General features: G+C 43.7%; 1 protein-coding gene across 1 annotated transcript in view; it reads right to left on the bottom strand.

Annotated features, from left to right (window-relative positions):
- LOC126268020 (multiple epidermal growth factor-like domains protein 6) overlaps window positions 1-24,650 on the bottom strand; it is a 166,608-nt gene that overhangs the window by 83,767 nt on the left and 58,191 nt on the right. The window contains exon 5 of the mRNA XM_049973432.1: window positions 6,355-6,519. Within this exon, the coding sequence (XP_049829389.1) occupies window positions 6,355-6,519 (165 nt within the window). The remainder of the gene's footprint in view (window positions 1-6,354; window positions 6,520-24,650) is intronic.

Here is a 24,650-nt window from a genome sequence, read left to right as displayed (position 1 = left end):
TAGACATTGATTTATATTAATGAGGCAAATTGAAAATTTGCGCTGGACAGGGATTGAAACCAAAGTTTTCTGCTCTGCGCACTATGCGACTTAACATCTGAGGTCATCAGTCCCCTAGAACCTAGAAGTACTTAAACCTAACTAACCTAAGGACATCACACACATCCATGCCCGAGGCAGGATTCGAACCTGCGACCGAAGCAGTCGCGACACATTGGTCAGCACACCCTCGCGGACTACCCTAGCACGCCTCTCGTTAGCCCGAAATTTATACCACACACTACTATTGCCCTAAGTCAAAACTAATAAACATATAAATCGAGCCGGCCGCGGTGGCCGAGCGGTTCTAGGCGCTACAGTCTGGACCCGCGCGACCGTTACGGTCGTGGTTCGAATCCTGCCTAGGGCAAGGATGTTTGTGATGTCCTTAGGTTAGTTAGGTTTAAGTAGTTGTAAGTTCTGGGGGACTGATGACCTCAGAAGTGAAGTCCCATAGTGCTCAGAGCCATTGGAACCATTTTTTTTGAACTAATGTAGTGAACCTGGTCATTAGCCTCATTACTCTCGGCCTTTCTACAATTCCCGCAAGACTTCTAGCTTGGTGTGCATCTTCACTGGCTGTTTGTCTCGCTGATGTCATCACACTCTTTTTCCTACTCGGTAATTGAACTTCAGTCAAAGTACGGAAGAACTTGCTAAACGAGTTTGAAAGTATTCTTCAAACAATTGAAGGAAGATAATAAACATGCTGGAAAGAAATACCCCAAATTAACAATGGAGTTACACAAGCAGTTGATAGGTTGTGTGATTAGGTCAGTTGATGACTACCTGGTGGATAGTGTATGTACGATAGGGTGGTAGGTTAACAGAGTTTTCAAAACTAAACATCAGAATCCTCCGAAACAAAAGTTTTCGATTAATATGGTTCAAAATGGTTGAATTGGCTCTGGGCACTATGGGACTTAACTTCTGTGGTCATCAGTCCCCTAGAACTTAGAACTACTTAAACCTAACTAGCCTAAGCACATCTCACACATCCATGCCCGAGGCAGGATTCGAACCTGCGACCATAGCGGTCGCGCAGTTCCAGACTGTAGCGCCTAGAACCGCTCGGCCACTACGGCCGGCTCGATTTATATGTTTATTAGTTTTGACTTAGGGCAATAGGGAAGCTCCTATAAAGTGAAAAGCAACTGAAAAGTGTGTTACTACTTGACCACTCGAGACACGTTCATTGGCAGTTACTGTAGTCCTATCGAAATCAGCTGCTATTTGACAGCGAGCAGGGTGGGGCACTCCATCCAGCAATGCACTGTATTGCCACTTTTCATGCCGTAGCATTGCGCCTGTCAGTTGCCGGCTAGGAAACTTTTCCGGACGCCAAATTTCCATCTATTCTAAGAAAGAAAACAAAACTCTGATCCTAATCTAAATTAAGAACAGATTTAGAGTCACTACAAAGAACTATATTATGCGGGTGTTTCAGACTTTTACGTGAACTTCGTAACAGATGGAGACTTTATTTAAGGGGGGTAGGACGTCAAACGGGCCGACTTGGAGCAGGAGAGGCACCACAGGACATTTTATTTTCTACTGTCTATACTTTTACAAATAAATTCATAAAACTTTGTCAGCATGACCAGGAAGGATTCAGCATTCACACTCATAGCAGTGGAAGTACAAAAAACATAACAAAATAATTTTTTTTTAGATATGAAATTCCATCATTTTTTCACTTACTGTTGGCTGCATTTGTTGCTATAGGTACATTTTTCTTCACAAGTAAGAGAGATTCTTTGATGAATTTTGCACAGCATACAAACCATACTTACAGTCATATGAAACTCTAGAATTTTCCAAATCTATTAAAAACTGTGGTAAAAATTAAGATATTGACTACAAAATTTTATTTTTTTCTAAACATAAGGTTTAAAACGTAACAGCTCATTCATTTTTTCATAAATTAAATAGATTCTAGAGTTTCAGACACCTGTAAGTGTGGTTTGTATGCTGTGCTAAATTCATCGAAGAGTCTTCCTTACTCTTGGAAAAAAGTGCACCTATAGCGACAAATACAGCCAAAAGTAAGTGAAAAAATGGTGAAATTTCACATATAAAAAAATTATTTGGTTATGTTTTTGAACTTCCGCCAATACGAGTGTCAATCCTGAGTCCTTCCTGGTCATACTGACAAAGTTTTATGAATTTATTTGTAAAAGTATAGCCAGTACAAAATAAAATGCCCTGTGGTGCCTCTCCTGCTCCAAGTCGGCCCGTTTGACGTCCTGCCCCCCTTAAATCGTCTTCCTATCGCCACAGGGATTGGAGCGAAGTGACAACTGTCTACAGGTGGCACCTGTTGCAACAAAACCGCGCTTTCGGATCTTAAACAACAACCGGCAATTACGTTGATTGGGGGGGGGGGGGGGGGGGGAATCTCAGCATCAGGAACAAGTTGTGCCACAACATAAACTGAAGGTGGTACACGTGTTTCTACATCTGAAAGATGGTGTCTCTTTAAATTTCTCGCCAGTCGCATATTAGTGGCGCTAGTAGTGCCACTATGAGGATGTAAACCAGGTTTGATTTAAATACACGCTGTAACGGTCGTGAACGGTTGTTAACTCTCATGATTGGGGGGGATCTCAGCACCAGGAACAAGTTGTGACACATAAACTGAAGGTGGTAGACGTGTTTCTACATCTGAAAGATGATGTCTGTTCAAATTTCTCGCCAGTTGCATATTAGTGCCGCTAGTAGTGCCACTATGAGGATGTAAACCAGGTTTGCTGTAAATACACGTTGTAACGGTCGTGAGCGTTGGTTATCTCTGATACTTTACATGGTGAGTTGGTGTTAGTCAAGAGTGCCTTTAAGGTGACAAAGGCGCTCTTATGAACACCTCACTGAGTTTGAACGAGCCCGTGTTATAGGATTACGAGAAGCTGAATGTGGCTTCTGCGGTATTGCACAAAGACTTGGCAGGAATGTAGCCGCTGTACATGACTGCTGGCAGCGGTGGTTACAGGAATGTGCAATTGCAAGAAGTCCTGGCCTTGGACGGCCACGTGACGCTACAGTGAAGGAAGACCAGTGTGTTCGGCCCATATTTCTGGCGCATAGTACTGCTTCTGAAGCAGCAATCTGAGCAGTAGCTGACACCACTGTGACACAACGAAGTCTTAGACATCGGTTACTTCAAGGACAGCTCCGAGGTATACCTTCATTCCACTGCATTCCGCTAGTCTCTAACCATTATGTTTTGCGATTTCAATGGTGTCCAGCGTGAGCTTATATGAGGGCAGGGTGGAGACCTGTTGTGTCTTCTGACGAAGCTGGTTCTGTCTCGATTAGAGATGGGCCAAGTCATTCATGCCTGGGAACTAATTCACTAGTGATCGCTCTTTTCTGGGAACCGTTCATTTTTACTCGTTCACCGTTCGTTGTGTTTGGTATATGGTTCTTATGAAAAATTGAAAGTTAGTAGCATAGGTGACTGAAGACGGAAGGCGCCAAGAGGGGCCACTTGTCTCCCCTCTGGAGTACTGAGTTTTTATTCATAACAGAATTCTGACACACTTGTTTAGCCAATTGTAGCGTTATGTGTCTGATCGAAGTGAAATAATATAAGGTGGTGCAAGAAAAACCGGCCTCGAGTACAGACTGGTCGCCAATTACGATCGATTTGTTGAGCGCTACGAGCAGAATAGTTAAACATGTAGTAATTAGACAGTGGAGAAATAACAAATAAGCAAATTCAAACAACTTCGAAACAATAGATGACGATTGGTAAGCGACAATGAGTAGCCTAGCACTCGGGGCAAGTTTTTCGTTCGCCACCCTGCACCACTGAAATAATGTTGTAGGGGTTTTCATATTCTCGATTACGAACCGCGGGCTTCATTCAGTTGTAAGTCGGTCTGCCTTCTATAGCAGTGAAAACGCTCTTTTTCCTTGGATCAAAATTAGACGGAAATGGCCACTCGTGTGTGCCGTGCCGACGTCTTTTGCATGTGTAATAACAAAAAAATCCTGCTTTTTTACAATTATTTCTCCTGCTGTTTATCGAAATAGTGAAGTAAGCTGATACGCCGTTTTGTTACCTGAAGAGATGTATGTACTACATACAACGTAATTTTTATGTAATTTACGTAATTATAAAATACATTTTAACTACGTTCGCGGACGCTGACTAGAATACGAAAATAACCAGAAGTTCAGAGTTCAAAAAAGGTTTGAAACATATCTATATTGGGCGTGCGAAGCCAACGAAACAAACAACAACAACTCGATACTGAACTATGAGCAGTCGGCAGTGGAACTGCGACGAGTGACCACGCGAAGAATGACGAGTCTGGCCGAGCGAGATCCAGACAGGGACAGACGGGAACGGGACCGAGGCTGGAACGAGACCGGCCGACGTGCCGTTTGGGAACGAAACCGGCCGTTTCCTGTTCCCGGGAATTATAAGTAGAAAGCCGCGACCGAAGCGAACTATGAACATTCCTTAGAATTCGTTCCTCTCTCATTCCGTTCATTTTAGTGACCCGATCCTTTGGACCCGTTAGTTGGCGAACGACCCATCTCCATCTTTAGTCTCGATGACAGGGGTGGCCGTGGAGTAGGAGGAGGTCAGTTCAGAGCCTCCGACCAACCTGTTCACGTGCTAGACACATTCGATCTACCTGGACTTATTGTCTGGAACACGATTTCGTATGATTGCAGGAGCATTCTCATGATTATTTCATACAACCTGACTGCAAATTTGTACATCAGTCTGGTGATTCGACCTGTTGCACTGCCTTTCATGAACAGCATTCCAGTGAGTGTTTCCAGCAGGATAACGCTCGCTCACATACCGCTGTTGTAACCCAACACTCTCTGCAGTATGTCAGCATATTGAGTTGGCCTGCTCGATCACTATATCTGTCTCCAATCGAGCACATGTGGGACGTTACCGGACGACAACTCCAGCGTCATCCGCAACCAGAATTAACTTGCACGTTTGCATCCTTGCATTTAACATTTTAGTGGTGATATAGGTTATTAATGTACCAACATTTCATTTTTGCAATGCCCTAGCTCACGCTTACACTAAACTGTGAACTTGCAATGTTAATGACTTAAATATGTTTCATAGACAAATACATTCCGAAATTTCATTACTTTATACTAATTTTTTTTGGTGTCATTGTAAATTATGTCAGTAGAGAAGAGAGGAAAAGAATGGATCACAGACTAGAGTGGAAAGGAAGTAGTAACTATGACATTAATGTAAGTAAAGTGTTGATGGTGGGACGCTTAGTCAGGATATTGTGGTGTCGGCTGACTGAACTCAGTGTTCAGTATGAGATTTTCACTCTGCAGCGGAGTGTGCGCGGATATGAAACTTTCTGGCAGATTAAAACTGTGTGCCGGACCGAGACTCGAACTCGGGAGAGCTTCTGTAAAATTGGAAGGTAGGATACGAGGTACTGGCAGAAGTAAAGCTGTGAGGACGGCGCCTGAGTCATGCTTGGGTAGCTCAGTTGGTGGAGCGCTTGCCCGCGAAAGGCAAAGGTCCCGACTTCGAGTCTCAATCCGGCATACATTTTTAATCTGCCAGTAAGTTTCAGTGTTCAAAGCTCAGTCAACCGTGGACACCACAAGATCCTGAAGAAAAACCCAGCAGTGGGGTCGAGACGTCATTCGTGTAGAAGAAGTGACACGGCCTAACATCCCAGAAGAGTTTACGTTCGGTGACAACGGCCACAAAAACATGCAGACTTACATAGTAATCACCTTACTTACTTAATCTTTTCCTTATGTACTTGTTTTTATTTGACGGTCCCTTATCACTAAATTTTATAAAACCGTATTCACTAACATCGTGGTGGTAGGTAGTTTAAAAACTATTCAAAAGAGAAGTTAGGACCGTTTCAGCATGAATGTTGACGGATTTGCTTGACCCATGAGCGAATGTCACCGAGAAGCTGACGGTAGCAGATGCCTGAATACAGATTACAACTGTGCACCAAGAATCAAGTTTTATAATAAGGAATCCCATACACATCACTGCAGCAGGGGCCAGAACGACACGATTGGAGTATTTTCAGAGTGCACAGTTATTTAAACTATCAGTCTTTACACGTTCCATACGCGGAACGGAAAGAGCGCTAACACGTAGTAGAATTGGAAGTACCCTTTGCAGTGCAAAGCACAGGATTGAAATTGAGTGTCGGATTAGGACTGGAACCCAGTACGGTCAGTTCCCGCGAAAGGCAAGATTCCGGGCGGTTCGAGTCCCGGTCCAGTACACAGTATTAGTCTGTTAGGATGCTTCAGACCAAAGTTATTACAGCGTGCTGTACTTACTGGGAATGTCTCCGTCATCCTCTCTGCTCTCTACATAAGCGCTGGCAATCGCCACTGCTCTGGAGGCTGCGGCGCTGCTCTCCGCGGCGCAGACGTTCTCGATGCACGACAGCGACGTGTCAGTGCGGCTGCAGTCCTCGTCATAGTCGCAGGCGTCGCCCGGGCCTGCGTCACAAAGAGACACGCAGGAGCAGCCGTGAAGGTCGCGCTTTCAGAAATGAGGCGACATAAAGCAGCCTCTGTACACCTACAGTCATACTCAGCAGAAGTATAGGCGCGCAACGAAATGTTTCCTATGGCTTGTATTAACTTTGGTTTCCTTTCAGTCCACATTCAGTGCTCACTAGCCTGTTCATCCCGTTCAATAGGCCCTGTAATTTTGTAGGAATGTCGTCGCTGTATCTTATCACTGGCATCAAAAATGTTCAAATGTGTGTGAAATCTTGTGGGCCTTAACTGCTAAGGTCATCAGTCCCTAAGCTTACACACTACTTAACCTAATTTATCCTAAGGACAAACACACACACACTCGAACCTCCGCTGGGACCAGCCGCACAGTCCATGACTGCACCGCCTTGACCGCTCGGCTAATCCCGCGCGGCTCACTGACATCGTTTATCCTGAATTTTAATCTCGCTACTCAATCTTTCCTTTATTTCCGTGTTTCTTCGCTGGACAGGTTAAATAGCATGTAGAGAGTTCGCATTTTTCTCTAACACTCTTTTTAATCCGAGCACTGCTCTCTTTTACTTTCATTGCTATTGTTCTTTTTGCTTCTCCGTCCGGTTCTAGGCGCTTCAGTCTGGAACCGCGCGACGGTTACGGTCGCAGGTTCGAATTCTGCCTCGGGCATGTATGTGTGTGCTGTCCTTAAGTTAGTTAGGTTTAAGTCGTTCTAGGTTCTAGCGGACTGACGACCTCAGATGATAAGTTCCATAGCGCTCAGAGCCGTTTTGCTTCTTGTACATATTGGGTCTTAACTGCCTTCCCCTGTAGTAGTGATTCCCAATATTTCTGAGACTATTGCCCCTAAGTGCAATTAGGTATTAGTTACTACCCAAGCCCCTCCCTCTTTCCCACAATCATCATCAAAATTAGCTCCGGAATAAAATTCAGAATGAAAAAGAATTATCTTCGCACACTTTTAAAACTAGCTATACCCGGCGAACTTCGTTCCGCCTCTGAAAATCTTTATATTTTATAGCTGACCCGGCAAACGTTATTTTGCCATATAAATTATCCCTAGTCCATAAGAATAATGTATACGTGTAACACAATGTATACGTGTAACACAATAGCTGTTGTTGGAGGGAGCTCGTTACACAAATAATAATAATGGCCGAAAACTGTGTAGGGAGTGAGAAAAGGCTCAGGGGGAAGTCTGGCAGTATCGGCCACTATTAGTTCTAGCGCTTCTACGGTAGATCGTGTGGATTTAACAATTGTAGCCGATACACGGCTCATCCATGAACATACAAACATAGCGGCAATTTCGTGTCGGAACGTGTTCGCCAGCATTATGAGTAAGGCCAAGCGTACACGCCACGATTTTTATCGTACGTAAAAATATTGTACGATTAAATTCTTTTAGAGGAACAAAGGGGAACATACGAACATCTTTGTTCCACTAAAGGAATTTGATCGTACGATGTATTTCCGTACGATGAAAATCGATGCGTGTGCGCTAGGCCTAAATGTCGGTTTGCCGAATGACTCGTGCTACCTACTTAAATTTCTCAGTCTAGTTAGGTCGATTCAGGTAGGGATATTCGAGTCGCTGCTTTTGGTACGTTTTCTTCAATTACCTGTCTATCGAATAGTGAAAGACTGTCACCGGTAGACACCTGGCGGGGATAACTGATCAAGTGATTATTGATCAGTTATCGACCGAGGCTTGACCACCCGTATCACTTAGGGGTATGAAAAATAGATTACGACCGACTCTCAGACGTACCGAATATACATGTAAAAGTTCATCAAAATCGATCGAGCCGATGATCAAGTGATAATTGATCAGTTATGAACCGGGGTTGAAAATTTTGTAATTACTGAAATCGCTGTTAATAAATAGGGGTTGGTGGTAGAAGGGTAAAAATTTAGGGTTGGGTGTATTTTGTAATGCCATATCATAAAAAAGCAAAAATATAAAGTTTTGTCCAGAAAATAAGAAAAATAGATTACGACCGATTCTCAGACCTACCGAATATACATGTAAATTTTCATCAGAACCGATTGACCTGTTAAGAGGAGTATTGCAACTAACACTGTGACACGAGAATTTTATATATAAAGATGACCAAAGGTAAATGTTATTTAGTTTCCGTAGGTGAGTAATAGGCCAGTGAGACTGTTGGTACTACTAATTTCTAACAATCTTTTATTATAGCATGATGAAGCATTTCAACGTGGAGAGCGAGTGCTATCTACCTACAACTCTTGCTCAGGAAAGAAAGTTAATGTCCACGCTGAGGGCAGACAGTTGGTACAAAACGTGCTTCCGCTACATTATTCCTCTCCCTAGCGACAGTGCTTCACCCACATTTTGCAGATCCCCCCCCCCCACCCTTCTATCCCATTGAAATTAACCAAGTTAAAATCGTACACTATACTTATAGTTTGTAAATCACTTGATTGCTGAACTCTTTGCTTCAAACTGGAAGAAAATTAAAGACTTCAGTCTGCTAGTGCTTTGTGTCTAATCTCTGACACTAACAATAATAGTAATAGTTATAATAATAGTAATATTTATAATAATAACAATAACAATTTTGGTTCTCTGTGGGTCTAAAGCGTCTAAAAGCTTAACAAAAGATAACACGGTCCATTGTAGGCTGTGTATTAATGATCTTTATTTAATTTGTACGAATAGCTGATTTCGACTTATACCATCTTCAAGCAAATGCGTGACATTCACTTTTGTACTTCACGTTTTATGTTGTGTAAAGTATTGGATTCGTCACACACGCACTCACACACACACACACACACACACACACACACACCACACACACACACACACACATATATATATATATATATATATATATATATATATATATATATATATATAGTGACCGGGCCAAATATCTCACGAAATAAGAGTCAAACGAAGAAACTACGAAGAACGAAACTTGTATAGCTTGAAGGGGGAAAGCAGATGGCGCTAATGTTGGCCGGCTAGATGGCCCTGCCATAGGTCAAACGGATATCAACTGCGTTTTTTCAAATAGGGACCCCCATTTTTTATTACATAGTCGTGTAGTACGTAAAGAAATATGAATGTTTTAGTTGGACCACTTTTTTCGCTTTATGATAGATTGCGTTGTAATAGTCACAACTAACCTAAGGACAACACACACAGCCATGCCCGAGGCAGGATTAGAACCTGCGACCTTAGTGGTCGCGCGGTTCCAGACTGAAGCGCCTAGAACTGCTCGGCCACTGCTCCAAATGATTATGTTACGCCATCTTATGTCGCATAAGAGTTATTGTACGAGTAACTACGAGTACTGCAGACCGACAGCTACTTTATCACAGCTCAAGTCTAAAGATAAATCTGTACGGGCAGCCGTGCAATTTAGTGTGATCAACGAACAGTTGTGCTGCGCTGTAGCGACAGAAAACGATAGGGAGGAAGTTACTAGCTCCTATGGATCTACCAATAGGATCTGGCCTGAATGAAGTACAATGATATCCGTTCTGAGCCAACTTTCGATTGCTTTCAAATACACAGTGGAGAAAAGACAGACCAAGCAGCTCATGGTCCTCTCCTGTGGGCCTTGTGAAGAAAGCGTACGACCCTTCTGCGTCGACTACCGACGACTGAACGAAATCACGAAGAACGATGTCTCTCCATTGACATACAATAATGACGCTCTCGAATGTTTGAAAAAAGCAAAATATTTCTCAACTACTGGCATCCAGACAGGCTACTGGATAATTGATGTTCATGAGGCTGACAGGGAAAACACTGCATTCATAAATCCTGAGCGTATCTACAAGTTCGAAATCATGCCGTTTGCCCTGTGTGATAATACAACCACATTCGAATATATGACGGTCAGCTTACTACATCAAATTAAATGGACGACGTGTTTTTGTTATATCGATTTACAAAGACATTTAAAAAACGTCTAAGCTGCCTGAGAAACTTATAGAAGTATGTATCGAACGCAGGCCTCGGTCATCCTGATGTAGGTTTTCCATGATTTCTCTAGATCACTCCAGGCAAATTCCGGGATGGTTCCCTTGCAAGGGCACGGCCGATTTCCTTCCCCATCCTTCCCTAAACCGAGCTTGCTCCGTCTCTAATGACCTCGTTGTCGACGGGACGTTAAACACTAATCTCTTCCTCCACCTCCTCCTCCGCCTGTACGCGAAACATTGCCTCTTCGCCGCCCACTAAATAAAGATCTTGGGGCATCTAGTGAATGGCGATGGACTCCGTCCTAATCCAGAAAAAATTAGAGCAGTCACAAATTTTCCGACTCCTAGGCGCATTCGTGTGAGAAGTTTTCTCGGACTGTGCTGTTACCATCAACGATTTATAATCTGTCCCAAGGGACGTCTTTTGGGAGAACTGTTGCAGTGAGACGCCAAATATCCCTCGAGTGAAGTACATGAAAGTTATTTCCTGGTCCTCAAGGAGGAGCTAATACATTCGCCGTCCTAGCATTGCATGACGTGATGGTAAGACAGAACTTCGCCCCGAGGCTAGCATTTATATGTGCATTTATACGTGCAGCTCTAGTGCACATTCAGGAAGGTGTTGAAAATGCAATAGCTTATACTTTCGAGTACACCCGTTGTCCGAGAAGAACTACTCCACAATAGAGAAAGAGACACCTGCAGTTCTGTGGGCCATTGACAAGTTCCGGCTGCATTTATTTGGCAAGCTGTTGTGACGGCTCACCTTCGTCTATGCTGGCTATTCGCCTGAAGGGTCCATCAGATAGACTGACGGCACTGGTCCTGAAGATTCCGTCCTGAAGCCGTATAGAAGAGAGGGCACGTATGCACTGTTGCATTTAAAGAAATTCTTTGGCAGTACACCGGAGTATAAAATAAATCTCAATTATTGCTGCATAAAATGACAATGCTGCTGAACAGAAAGAAGATCCAACACTATTGAAAATCATAGAAGTCTTGAGGAAGAGGGAACAGACTAAAGGAGACTTTCCATTAATGTACGGAACTTTGTATGAGAGGAACTATCGGCCAATGGGGTGGCTATAGGTGCCAGTCTACCGTCAGCTATCCTGATGTTCTACTACGATGCAGATAGTGACACTCGTATACAATACAGCGAAAGAAGACACGCTGTTCTTTCTGTTCCGTGGACGCTAGGCTAAAACGACAATGGATGCACTGTTCTCGTTTTAACTGGACGACACTTGGGATGACTACCTGAGATATCTCATCACCAGGACTGAAAAACAAGGCAGCAGACTCGCATACGAACGCTGGATGCCCAGGAGAAAGATCGACAGCACTACAGTGTAACGCTAAGAAAAGGTAGGCGACATACAGCCCAGAAGAGTTTTTATGGATTTTTACACCTGTGTGTAATGTGGAACAGTTGCAAAAGTTACTAAAACACTGCTGTGGGCCATATCGTAAATTTCGACACTTGTTGGATGTCGCATACCAGTTAGAGTAGCATGACCCCTCACTCAAAAGACAGAAGTGTAGAGGCGTCGTTCACATATACCGTACGAAGCAAGCCCTACTACCATACAGTCCATGGCACAGAACGACAACGGGGGCTTCTCGTTGAAGGAAAGTGAAGACCCCCTCGACGATCTCAAAGCTTCGTTTGGAGAGGCCATCCTCGATGCTTATCACACCGAAAACGACGGGAAAACACGACCATAGTGCGAGACTCCGCCTGAGCTGCAGTACAGGAGACCACTGACAAGTTCTAGATCCAGGGTGCTGTAGGTGGCTCCAGTGACTGAAATAGTGTATCGCTGTTTCTTCATGAGACGGTGCGATGCCTAGTGATTAGAATCGCTGATTGGCCCGCTGCAGGTCAGCAACAGTTATTATTAAGTATATACCAGGGAGACGAAAATTTGATAGTCATGGGTGACTGGAATTCGGTAGTAGGAAAAGGGAGAGAAGGAAACGTAGTAGGTGAATATGGATTGGGGCTAAAAGAGGTAGCCTTGGTAGAATTTTGCACAGAGCACAATTTAATCATAGCTAACACTCGGTTTCAGAATCATGAAAGGAGGTTGTATACATGGAAGAACCCTGGAGATACTACAAGGTATCAGATAGATTATATAATGGTAAGACAGAGATTTAGGAACCTGGTTTTAAATTGTAAGACATTTCCAGGGGCAGATGTGGGCTCTGACCACAATCTACTGGTTATGAACTGTAGATTAAAACTGAAGAAACTGCAAAAAGGTGGGAATTTAAGGAGATGGGACATGGATAAACTGAAATAACCAGAGATTGTACAGAGTTTCAGGGAGAGCATAAGGGAACAATTGACAGAAATGGGGGAAAGAAATACAGTAGAAGAAGAATGGGTAGCTCTGAGGGATGAAGTAGTGAAGGCAGCAGAGGATCAAATAGGTAAAAAGACGAGGGCTAGTAGAAATCCTTGGGTAACAGAAGAAATATTGAATTTAATTGATGAAAGGAGAAAATATAAAAATGCAGTAAATGAAGCAGGCAAAAAGGAATACAGACGTCTCAAAAATGAGATCGACAGGAAGTGCAAAATGGCTAAGCAGGGATGGCTAGAGGACAAATGTAAGGATTTAGAGGCTTATCTCATTAGGGGTAAGATAGATACTGCCTACAGGAAAATTAAAGAGACCTTTGGAGATAAGAGAACCACTTGTATGAACATCAAGAGCTCAGATGGAAACCCATTTCTAAGCAAAGAAGGGAAAGCAGAAAGGTGGAAGGAGTATATAGAGCGTCTATACAAGGGCGATGTACTTGAGGACAATATTATGGAAATGGAAGAGGATGTAGATGAAGATGAAATGGGAGATACGATACTGCGTGAAGAGTTTGACAGAGCACTGAAAGACCTGAGTCGAAACAAGGCTCCGGGAGTAGACAACATTCCATTGGCACTACTGACGGCCTTGGGAGAGCCAGTCCTGACAAAACTCTACCATCTGGTGAGCAAGATGTATGAGACAGGCGAAATACCCTCAGACGTCAAGAAGAATATAATAATTCAAATCCCAAAGAAAGCAGGTGTTGACAGATGTGAAAATTACAGAACAATCAGTTTAATAAGCCACAGCTACAAAATACTAACTCGAATTCTTTACAGACGAATGGAAAAACTAGTAGAAGCCGACCTCGGGGAAGATCAGTTTGGATTCCGTAGAAATACTGGAACACGTGAGGCAATACTGACCTTACGACTTATCTTAGAAGAAAGATTAAGGAAAGGTAAGCCTACGTTTCTAGCATTTGTAGACTTTGAGAAAGCTTTTGACAATGTTGACGGGAATACTCTCTTTCAAATTCTGAAGATGGCAGGGGTAAAATACAGGGAGCGAAAGGCTATTTACAATTTGTACAGAAACCAGATGGCACTTATAAGAGTCGAGGGACATGAAAGGGAAGCAGTGGTTGGGAAGGGAGTAAGACAGGGTTGCAGCCTCTCTCCGATGTTATTCAATCTGTATATTGAGCAAGCAGTAAAGGAAAGAAAAGAAAAATTCGGAGTAGGTATTAAAATCCATGGAGAAGAAATAAAAACTTTAAGGTTCGTCGATGACATTGTAATTCTGTCAGAGACAGCAATGGACTTGGAAGAGTAGTTGAACGGAATGGACAGTGTCTTGAAAGGAGGATATAAGATGAACATCAACAAAAGCAAAACGAGGATAATGGAATGTAGTGGAATTAAGTCGGGTGATGCTGAGGGAGTTAGATTAGGAAATGAGACACTTAAAGTAGTAAAGGAGTTTTGCTATTTGGGGAGCAAAATAACAGATGATGGTCGAAGTAGAGAGGATATAAAATGTAGACTGGCCATGGCAAGGAAAGCGTTTCTGAAGAAGAGAAATCTGTTAACATCGAGTATAGATTTAAGTGTCAGGAAGTCATTTCTGAAAGTATTTGTATGGAGTGTAGCCATGTATGGAAGTGAAACATGGACGATAAATAGTTTTGACAAGAAGAGAATAGAAGCTTTCGAAATGTGGAGCTACAGAAGAATGCTGAAGATTAGATGGGTAGATCACATAACTAATGAGGAAGTACTGAATAGGATTGGGGAGAAGAGAAGTTTGTGGCACAACTTGACCAGAAGAAGGGATCGGTTGGTAGGACATGTTCCGAGGCTTCTAGGGATCACCAATTTAGTATTGGAGGGCAGCGTGGAGGGTAAAAATCGTAGAGGGATACCAAGAGATGAATACACTAAGCAGATTCAGAAGGATGTAGGTTGCAGTAGGTACTGGGAGATGAAGAAGCTTGCACAGGATAGAGTAGCATGGAGAGCTGCATCAAACCAGTCTCAGGACTGAAGACAACAACAACAACCATTTCTGGAAGATTTTCGACATTTATTATTTTTCTAAATCTTTTATACCTATAGTTTTGTGCACTCTCTGTGTAATTCAGATATGCACCGCCACCCATCACCACTGTGTCGCTGTAATGTTTGCCCTAAATGCTGACGACTTCCATGGTGCGTTGAAGGTTTTCCATACCCTTCAACTTGTGTACAATCGCTGTCTTCTACATAACAATTTCCAGCACTCAGGGAATGAATGTTGGGGAGCAGATGCAGAAATCCTGTATCACCGTCCTGGACAAGGTCCTAGGTTTATTCTTTGCTACTGTAGTGTTATCGCTAAGCTGTGAGAAAGGACAGGCACTCCAAGGCTCGGAAGCAGAAAGGTTCCGGGGGCAGACGAAACTAGGAGAGATATCGGTACATGAAGTAAGGGGAGAGCCTTGAGAAAATGCAGACGCCCCCAGACGCGGTCCCTAGGCGCTAGTTACTCTTCAAGGAATTAACATGTAACATCATATGTCGTCTACACGCTGTAGTAGGTTGCCACCGTAGAACTTTGTAGCCAACAGGCACGTATTAGCGATGAAGCCAGCTTGATACCAGCCGTGAGAACAGCAACGTCAGTTTGCTCACAAGAGTTAGAAAGAGAGCGAGAACACCAAAAAATTGTTGACCTATCTGTCCCTACTCCGGGGAGCCCTAGAGGCAGGGCTAAATGACGTATAACAATAATGTTGAAAACCTTATTTGGCAGAGCAGTTACGTTTAGCTTTCAGCTGAACAATGTTGATACGAAATGCGGACCCAGTTAGTGCAACTGCATTAACATCCCCGCCTTAGGAGCAGTAGAGGTGAACTAACTAATCCGTGATTGGCACGCGCCTGCAAGAGACCTGCGGGATTGGCTGGGTGGCTTTAAGTGAGAAAAACAGTGCCCCCACGCGACTCTTTAAAACCCCTAAATTCCGCATTTTGGCGGAGTTCTCAGTCAGATGATCTGGCCGCGAAATCCGCGTCCGTCGACTCCAGCCTCGGTCCAGCTGACCGTAAGTCCGCTCTCTCACTTGGAGTGCCTCAGTGAACAGTGTCACATTCAGTATGTTTTGATTTGCAACTAAGTGGTTGGCTTAATATGATGCTAGTGTTTGCTACTGTGGTTAGCATCCACTCCTGGGACTTCTGCACTGGCTTCTGTTGTAACAGTGTTATTCATGCTTTTTCTAACACTAGAATTAGCCTCCAGTGTATTAGTTAGTCCTGTGTGGAATAAACAACTAATTCAAAACCCGGTTTGTAGAAGAGTCTCCACAACGAGTTCCCTACCAAGTCTCATCACCTGCATTTCTAGTAAGCGGCTGTACCAGTGTTGGCTCAGATAGAAGAAAACAATCAAATGCCTTCACTGTGAATTGTCCTCCTGCCTTCTGGTCTGTACCGCTCGGGAGTGGAGACTGACTAGTAACCCCTTTTCCCCCACTCCCACCTATGTCACGACACGACAATGTGTGCTTGTACAGTGTAGTGTTGGGTTTATGTTATGGTTGAAGGGAAGGGAGAGGTTGAAACCCAATGTCCGCACTTAGCCTATTCTTCTCGAATAGCACCAAGGGTGCCATTGAGCCTAACTTCCCCATCCGCCGGACGGGTCACCAGCAACTGTGTCACATACTCTCACTTCAGAGACACGGCGGAGAAGTTTGGAATTTAATCCAGGATACTGCCGCAAAGAGTGGAGATCAGGAATTTCGCGTCACCATCTATCCTCCCATTACCGGCCAAATACTGTAAGTGAAAATTTTCCACCACCAGGATTCGAAATTGCTGACCTGAGAGTAGAGTGTCATTGCACAAGCGGGCGTTAGCTAGCGCAGTTATGGAGGCGGTTATTATCTTGTACAGATAGAAGCAAAATCCGGTGTAAAGTGTGTTCATGTTCCCTGTGGTTCAGAATGCATCAACCAGAGGAGAAAGTCGCAATCGCCGTTTTAATTGTAACTGTTGTCTGAAGTCGTCAGAGACACGCTTATATTGAAACGCTGCGCCACTGCAAATACACTTTGCTTCGCAATACATGATGTCTTGTGTAATGTATCTATATTATGAGAGATATTTGCCACACAACGTTTGTTTCCTGGGTGCATGGGTAGGGAAAACTCTTTAGATTCCATACTTTTTTATATTGTCGAGCAGTGAGTACGTTCCCGCTAGCACTCATTTGTCAAGTATTGATAGAATTGGATGTGTTGACTTGGTACGTGCTGGTGTGGAAGTCAGATTTCGGAATGGAGTTGCTGCAGCTTGGAACATGTCGAATAAAGTAACATCTGGCTATGCATTAGCGTGCGCGGGCAATACATGAAACGGAATGTCGCTTTTACGGAGCATTTTCAGTTTCACCATTTCCAGTATTGTAACTTGTGCTTTGTCTATTAGAACATTGTTGGTTTAAGCACTTCACGGTATGAACTTCAGGATCACATCATCCTTCAGCCTTCTACTTTTAAAGTACTAAATGTAAGAGGTAGTTTTATCCAAATTGTTCATTTCATGAGCTAACTGTTATATATTCAAAGTTACTAGTATTGTTAATAATAATGCTCAACACATTCTATAATTTCGCCAGTTAATATTCAAATAAATTACAATACTTTTCTAGTTATTAGTAACTGACCTTTAAGTCGCATTTGCTCACTCAAAAGATCTCTAAACTTAGTTTACCCAGACACGAATTGCATCTCGCGCTATCCGGTTACTATCATATGAATCGCTGGCACTTGGCTTTCTCGCCTTGCACTTAGCATGCTATATATCCGTAATATCAAAAGTAGCGTGATTTCACCCAGCGCATATTGTTGCACATGACTATTTGCATTGCAGTAGCGCTACGTTTCGGTTATTGCACAGATAAGCCATATCGTTCTTAGGACCGGGTTCAATGTCTAGTACATCAAGTGAGCAGTGAGTGTTAATTCATTTAGCGCAGATTCTGATTACGTCTGGCTACCAAATATGTTTATTTTGTACATGCGTTAATTACTGTTGTTAGGTCAACCGTACTATCGTACTAAAACAATGTGTTAAGAAATATTGTGATGTTCGTGGTGAATAAATCCGCTGCAGTTGTAATTAGAAAGTCCCTTCATTAAATAAAGGAATGTAAACTGCCCCTATTTCATGACATTAATTCCACCTTCAGGTACTATTGTAACAATTACTGAAGACTAAGCAGGGTACTAAATGTTGTGTACATAGTTCCGCGTAGTCAGCGCGTACACAACTTTCCCACTAGAGCGCGCCCCGCTAATCACCACAGCGCACTACTAGATGGCGCTGTCTTAGAGACGGACCAAATTCTGCTTCCGCCGATCCGTGTATTAATATGTAGCGCAGCCAATGAGATTGCTGTTGACGTAGAACCTTTTCTCCTTGCGGATCACACTCGTGCAGTGATACCTGAACGCGCGAGGTATTATAACGAATGTACAGACCTCCAATTACTCAGTCTGCTTAATCTGCATTTGTCTGCATCAGTCTGCATTTGTCTGCATCAGTCTGCATTAGTCTATAGTCAAGTTTCAGTCTGCGCCTAATAAGATTACCATATTCCTGTACATAGTCATGAAGATAAATGAATAGACACTTTGTGAAGTATCAGAAATATGTGAGAATAGGATTAACGTAGCTAGACAATGTCTATGTTTTTATTTTAATAAATATCTGTGAAAATTTATCAAGTTCTGTTTAAAGTTGGTCACCGTCAATCTGCTACTCTAAGCGTGCAAGTGGCTTTTCTATCGTCTGACGTAAAGTCAGAAGATAAACACTCCACGATAGGACCACGAGACATATTTCTGACACTCGCCTACTTCGTTAGAGCGACAAGCCAAATGATCTGATGGTGTGTGTACCGAAGGTCTGACACTACGCACACCACACTAAATAAAATTAAGAAACATTATGGGGGGGGGGCGGCGACAAGGCTGTGTACCATCACAAGAACGTACCTTAATTGTGTACAACAAAACTTACAAGTGTGATGCCGAGTGTACTTAAAATGCATTTACCTGACCTTTTACCTCAAGTTTTATGGATCGATCCCATATTTTTCATGCCTCACCCGTACAGGCTCTCTCATACCACTGGTCAAATTCGTTAATTTTTCTGCATTACTTACATGTTTTGTGGCAAGCAATTAAGGTACGTTTCTACTGATAGTCTATGGCCTTAACACTCCTCTCTGATATTAAGTAATTCTGTTTAGCGTCCTACTTAGTCTTCATTAGTTCTTACAGTAGCACCTGAAAGTGACATTAGCGTCCGAAACGCGCACGTTTCTACCGAAATAAAGGAATTTTATAATTACAACTGCAACGAATATTATTCAGCATGAATAATTCAAAAGACAGTTATGGATGTCCCATTATGAATACGTTAAATATTGTGTTGCTGTATACCAGTAGCTGTGGATGGGATATTTTATATTCAGTGATTGTTCAGTCATGATGTAAGGATCTTACATGGTCACGTACTTAAATGTTGGTTTTGTTACCACACAAACCAATGTTGTACAATTAAAGATTGTATAAATGTTTAGGCGAAAGATCACAAATAGGCATAAAGTTTATGTAGTTACACAGCAGTCACATCTAGAAGGTCAAAAAAAAAAAAAAAAAAGGGTTCAAATGGCTCTGAGCACTATGGGACTTAACGACTGTGGTCATCAGTCGCCTAGAACTTAGAACTACTTAAACCTAATTAACCTAAGGACATCACACACATCCATGCCCGAGGCAGGATTCCAACCTGCGACCGTAGCAGTCGCGCGGTTCCTATCTCAGCGCCTAGAACCGCTAGACCACCGCGGCCGGCTCTAGAAGGTCAAATCTACAGACTTCACAGACGCTGCATATAGCGTAGGCAACCATACACGGTGGAACTCTTAGGCTCGGACGTTTCACGTAGCTACAACCAAAATGTTACACATAGCCACTAATAAGCTTAATGTTACAGCAGATATACTCAAACAGGTTACAATCTTACAGCACAATAGCTACGTGTAGATAGGATGCGTAGGGGAAGAGGGAGTGGTTCATAAAACGAGGTGGGTGCTTGACATAGTGTCCTGTCATCGTCATTTGTAGAACTCTAGGGCGACTGTCTGGATCACACGGTAAGTTGTGCACTATACTTCGGCAAAGAGACTAGTTGCCATCTTCAGGTGTTCCCTGATGATTATTGTTCTGCTTTTATCGGCGTCCTACATAAATTGGCCTCTATCGCCTCCATCACTCTGTTCGTATAGCTAGGCACGCCGTTGCCGCGTTGGGTTTCGGGATGGGGTGTAGTTGAGTGGTGGGAGGGAGGGGGAGGAAGGGGAGGGGTTGCGACGCTCGGCTTTGCTGTCTCTCAGCTCACTGCATGACTCTGTTATAGTCCGCTATCGTTGTTGACTAGGGTCTTGTACCCCAATTTCGATGGCGCCTTTAAACACGCAATCCCTGAAAGAGAAAGATTGCCTAAGTATCTTGGTTTTAGAGTAATTAGTGTTTAGGGAAAAACGGAACGCTTTTGAGATAACTTTATTTTGTCCGTACCTGTCTGTCTGTCCTTCCAGCTGTGAATAAGCCTTTTTCTCAGGAATGGGTAGAGGCAAGCTGAAATTGGTCAGGTACCAAGTTCGACGCTGTGGCGTAAGCAGGCCCTGCCCCTGTGTATTCCGCCAACACAATTACGTATATGCTTCGCGGGCTAGATGAGGCTCCTGCTTCACCTCGAAGGTCGTTTGCCAACAGAACAGTGGCCATCTGCTCCCGAGCCTGCTGCAGCCGCCACAGCGCCTGTGGGCGCAAGCTGCGCCGTTGCGGAGTGTGCAGTTGCGATCAACAGCGCTGCAGTCGCGGGTACCTATTCTCGTTCGCGCGCTACTTGTCCACCTGAGACGACGCCTGTAGTCTTCGGTGAACGCATAATTAGGTCGAGCGGCCGCTCCTCGAGAATCAGGTCCACTACGGGCTCCGACCGACCATCAGCCACCACGATTACACGACACCAGCCTTGGCTGCTGCTTGCCAGACAGAGCCGTTTTGCCCCCGTTGTGAGCTCCGTATGACGCTGCACTTCTGTAGTCCGCTCCCTAAAGCACTTTGTTTGGGTGTTGGCTGCCTTCAACTCACAACCTTGTGGGACTGTGTGGTCACGGCACCTGGTTGCTCAGCAGTTGAAGGTCCGCCAACTCCTAGCCTCGTGCAACCTGTCGTTACTCATTCACAGGTATTCATTACTGCTCGTTGCTGTGACTTTCCCAGTGGGCACTTAATGCGCGTTGGACCAAAAAGGGGAATTTTGAGAAAATCTAAGACATTATGGGCGTGAGGGTGGAGGACAAGAGGGGAGGAACTTTGGCAGGCGTCTTGGGAGGTAGAAGAAATTAGTCGTAGAACTTTCAAATTCATACCAAATGTGAGGGAGCGCTTGGACATGAAATACTTTGAGCCAGCACGAGGACTGATCCATTTTCTCACTGGCCATGGACCGTACTCGACATACTTATGTCGGTTTGGGAAGAGGGCTACGCCCGCGTTTTACTGTGGCGTGTCAGAGGGTACTCCCGACCATGTGGTTTACGAGTGCCCCCTCCTCAATGATGTTGCGACTACACCTCGAGACAGACTTCCGAATTATGACACACACCAATCCTTACACGCGAAGACACTTTCCAACTGCTAAACACATTGGCTAACGAGGTATTACGAAATGTTTTAACAGAATACCTGAGGGACATGAACAAAATAACAACTGAGACAACCAGCACCGATTGAGTCCAGAGCCCTATTCCCATACCGCCTGTGCGTGGACTGCACGACTTTCCATCTTAGTTGGAATCCACCACGTGCAGTACTAGGGGGGGCACACATGTGGCGCTGCAGGTGATAGGAACTAGTTATAAGAAATAGATACAAGTCGTAGGTATCTGATATTAAATGCCCATTGTTTGCAATTCCAACTGTAGCTCACTTGAAAATTGTAATTTGTATAATTATTGTATAATTATTCTGACCCACTAATAAGATAAGGAAGTGGATTAACATTTTATAATTATTATGGCTTGTAATAAAGAATTTAAAAAAACACGCACTATCAAGAATCGAAATTTCTGTTGTTATGAAGTAAGGTGGACATTGCTCCTCAGACACTGAACTTAGTTTAGATCATGTTACTAAACAACTGATGTTACTGCAACTAGTGCATCTTAATTACTGACTGCTACACCTCTCGTCCGCCGTATACATCAGACGGTCCCTTGGTGGTGTTAAAAAGTTAACCTTCCCCAATCAAATGATATCGTCATTTATGTTAATTTTGATACAAACTCGGTCATAAAAACCTGTATATACATAATTATATTTGTACAGAGCCGCCAGAGTGCAAATCGAACTCGCACTTATATGATACTTTTGTATTGTGGTCGGATACGAGTGATTTGGTGGTATGGCGTCATCAGGAAGCACCCGAAGACAGCAATGTAGCGGCGTGGACAACTTAAGTGAACCGGGCGGACCCTAAAGAATTATACAGGGCATTACAAAAAGGTACTGCCAGACTTTCAGGAAACATTCCTCACACACAAATAAAGAAAAGATGTTATGTGGACATGTGTCCGGAAACGCTCAATTTCCATGTTAGAGCCTATTTTAGTTTCTTCCACCTACGCTCAATGGAGCACGTTATCATGATTTCATAAGGCATACTCTACCTGCGCTGCTAGAACATGTGCCTTTACAAGTACGACACAACATTTGGTTCGTGCACGATGAAGCTCCTGCACATTTCAGTCGAAGTGTTCGTACGCTTCTCAACAACAAATTCGGTGACCGATGGATTGGTAGAGGCGGACCAATTCCATGGCCTCCACGCTCTCCTGACCTCAACCCGCTTGACTTTCATTTATGGGGGCATTTGAAAGCTCTTGTCTACGCAACCCCGGCACCAAAGGTAGAAACTCTTTGTGCTCGTATTGTGGACGGCTGTGATACATTACGCCATTCTCCAGGGCTGCATCAGCGCATCAGGGATTCCATGCGACAGAGGGTGGATGCATGTATCCTCACTAACGGAGGACATTTTGAACATTTCATGTAACAAAGTGTTTGAAGTCACGCTGTTACGTTCTGTTGCTGTGTGTTTCCATTCCATGATTAATGTGATTTGAAGAGAGGTAATAAAATGAGCTCTAACTTGAAAAGTAAGCGTTTCCGGACACATGTCCACGTAACATATTTTCTTTCTTTGTGTGTGAGGAATGTTTCCTGAAAGTTTGGCCGTACCTTTTTATAATACCCTGTATACGTTAGAAATGACTCGGAAAACCATTCGGTCGCATGTCGTTCCCAATATTTACATGTGACTTCTAAAACTTCGCGACATTTATAGTGAAAGTTTTAGACCAACAATAACTTAAGTTCTGGTTTCTTCACAGATTATGAGCTTTGCGTAGCTCGCGTTAGTGCCATCTCTTATTTTACATCCTGTTTTTTTTCGTGTTGACACATCGTTATGTTGGTTTCAATTTCTGTTGTCACTGAGTTGCTGCTTTGTCTGCCCGTCAGCGGGAGCATCAGCGCCTATCGATAATGACCTCACGAGTTATTTTTTTCAGCACTGCTATTACTTCCCAGTTGTCGACTGTCATGGAGTCAGTTGGAACGTGCCAGGCGGGCAGTTCAGACCTACCAGTCGTTGAACTGGAACGCGGCACTAGTTCAGTTGGGCTGGAGCAGCAGTGAGGCCTGGGTGTCCATGGCTCGCCCGACCATTGCCACCACGCACCACTTGAGCTGGGGACGGTCTTCGTGAATCGTCGATCGGTCGTTCTACTGGACGACGTAAATTGGCTCGCCAATCGCTTATGGGTTGGCTGTGTGTGTGCATCGACTCCCGATTTGTCATCTTGATTGCACAACCACTGCTGAATGTCGTTCAAGTTTTCGTGCAAATGTTTGTCAGACTGTGTGAGTAGATGGTGTCATTTCCACTGACAACTTGTTTTAAATGTTGTCGGCGTACTCGTAGTGAGTCGGTCTGTTGGAGTAGATCAGCGAGCAAGTCTCTGCGCGGCGCAGTTGGCCGGGCCCGCAGGCGGTCTCTACGCAGTGTCGAAGCGTATGGGGGCTTTTCCGAGTGCTCTGAAGTTCGTGGCTCATGAAAATTGGGTGGTAATTTAACTACCGAAGCCACAGCCACGTCTGTTCATATTGTCCCATTGGTTAGTGGTTCGCTGTTGGTGGTATTCCTGGGAGCAATAGCGAGTGTTCGAGTTGGTGAAGATTTAGCCGTCGTGTGGTGGAATTAACTATATTTGTCGATTTGAAATTCAAGTGCACCAGCGGAATTTTCTGCCTTGTGGCAGTTAGTGTTCCGGTTACCTGACCTGGTCGCTGACGTAAATTCAGGCAGTGTCCTTTCCTCACCTGTTCTCGCTGTCCAACATGGTGTGTAGTTTTTGACAGCTTGCTTATTTATCAAAGGATTACGTTCTTTCAAAAAAGCTTTGTGCCTTCTGCCTTGGACAACTGCTTGCACTTTTGTTTAAAACAAAGGACTTCAGCCGTTTTGAAGTTAGGTTTCTTATTGGTCATAAAGCTTGGCCCTTCTGCCTGTTGAAAAGTTCTTGGAGTTATGTTGTTTTAAATTTATGGCCCTTCAGCCACTTTTAAAAATTTAATCTATCTTACTAGTCAAGTCTTACATCGCTTGGGCTTAAATACTGTTTTAGGTTAAAGCCTAGTGCCTTCTG

This window comes from Schistocerca gregaria, chromosome 4 (genome assembly GCF_023897955.1).
Source record: "Schistocerca gregaria isolate iqSchGreg1 chromosome 4, iqSchGreg1.2, whole genome shotgun sequence".
Taxonomy (NCBI): domain Eukaryota; kingdom Metazoa; phylum Arthropoda; class Insecta; order Orthoptera; family Acrididae; genus Schistocerca; species Schistocerca gregaria.
This window is presented reverse-complemented; position numbering and strand designations above follow the sequence as displayed.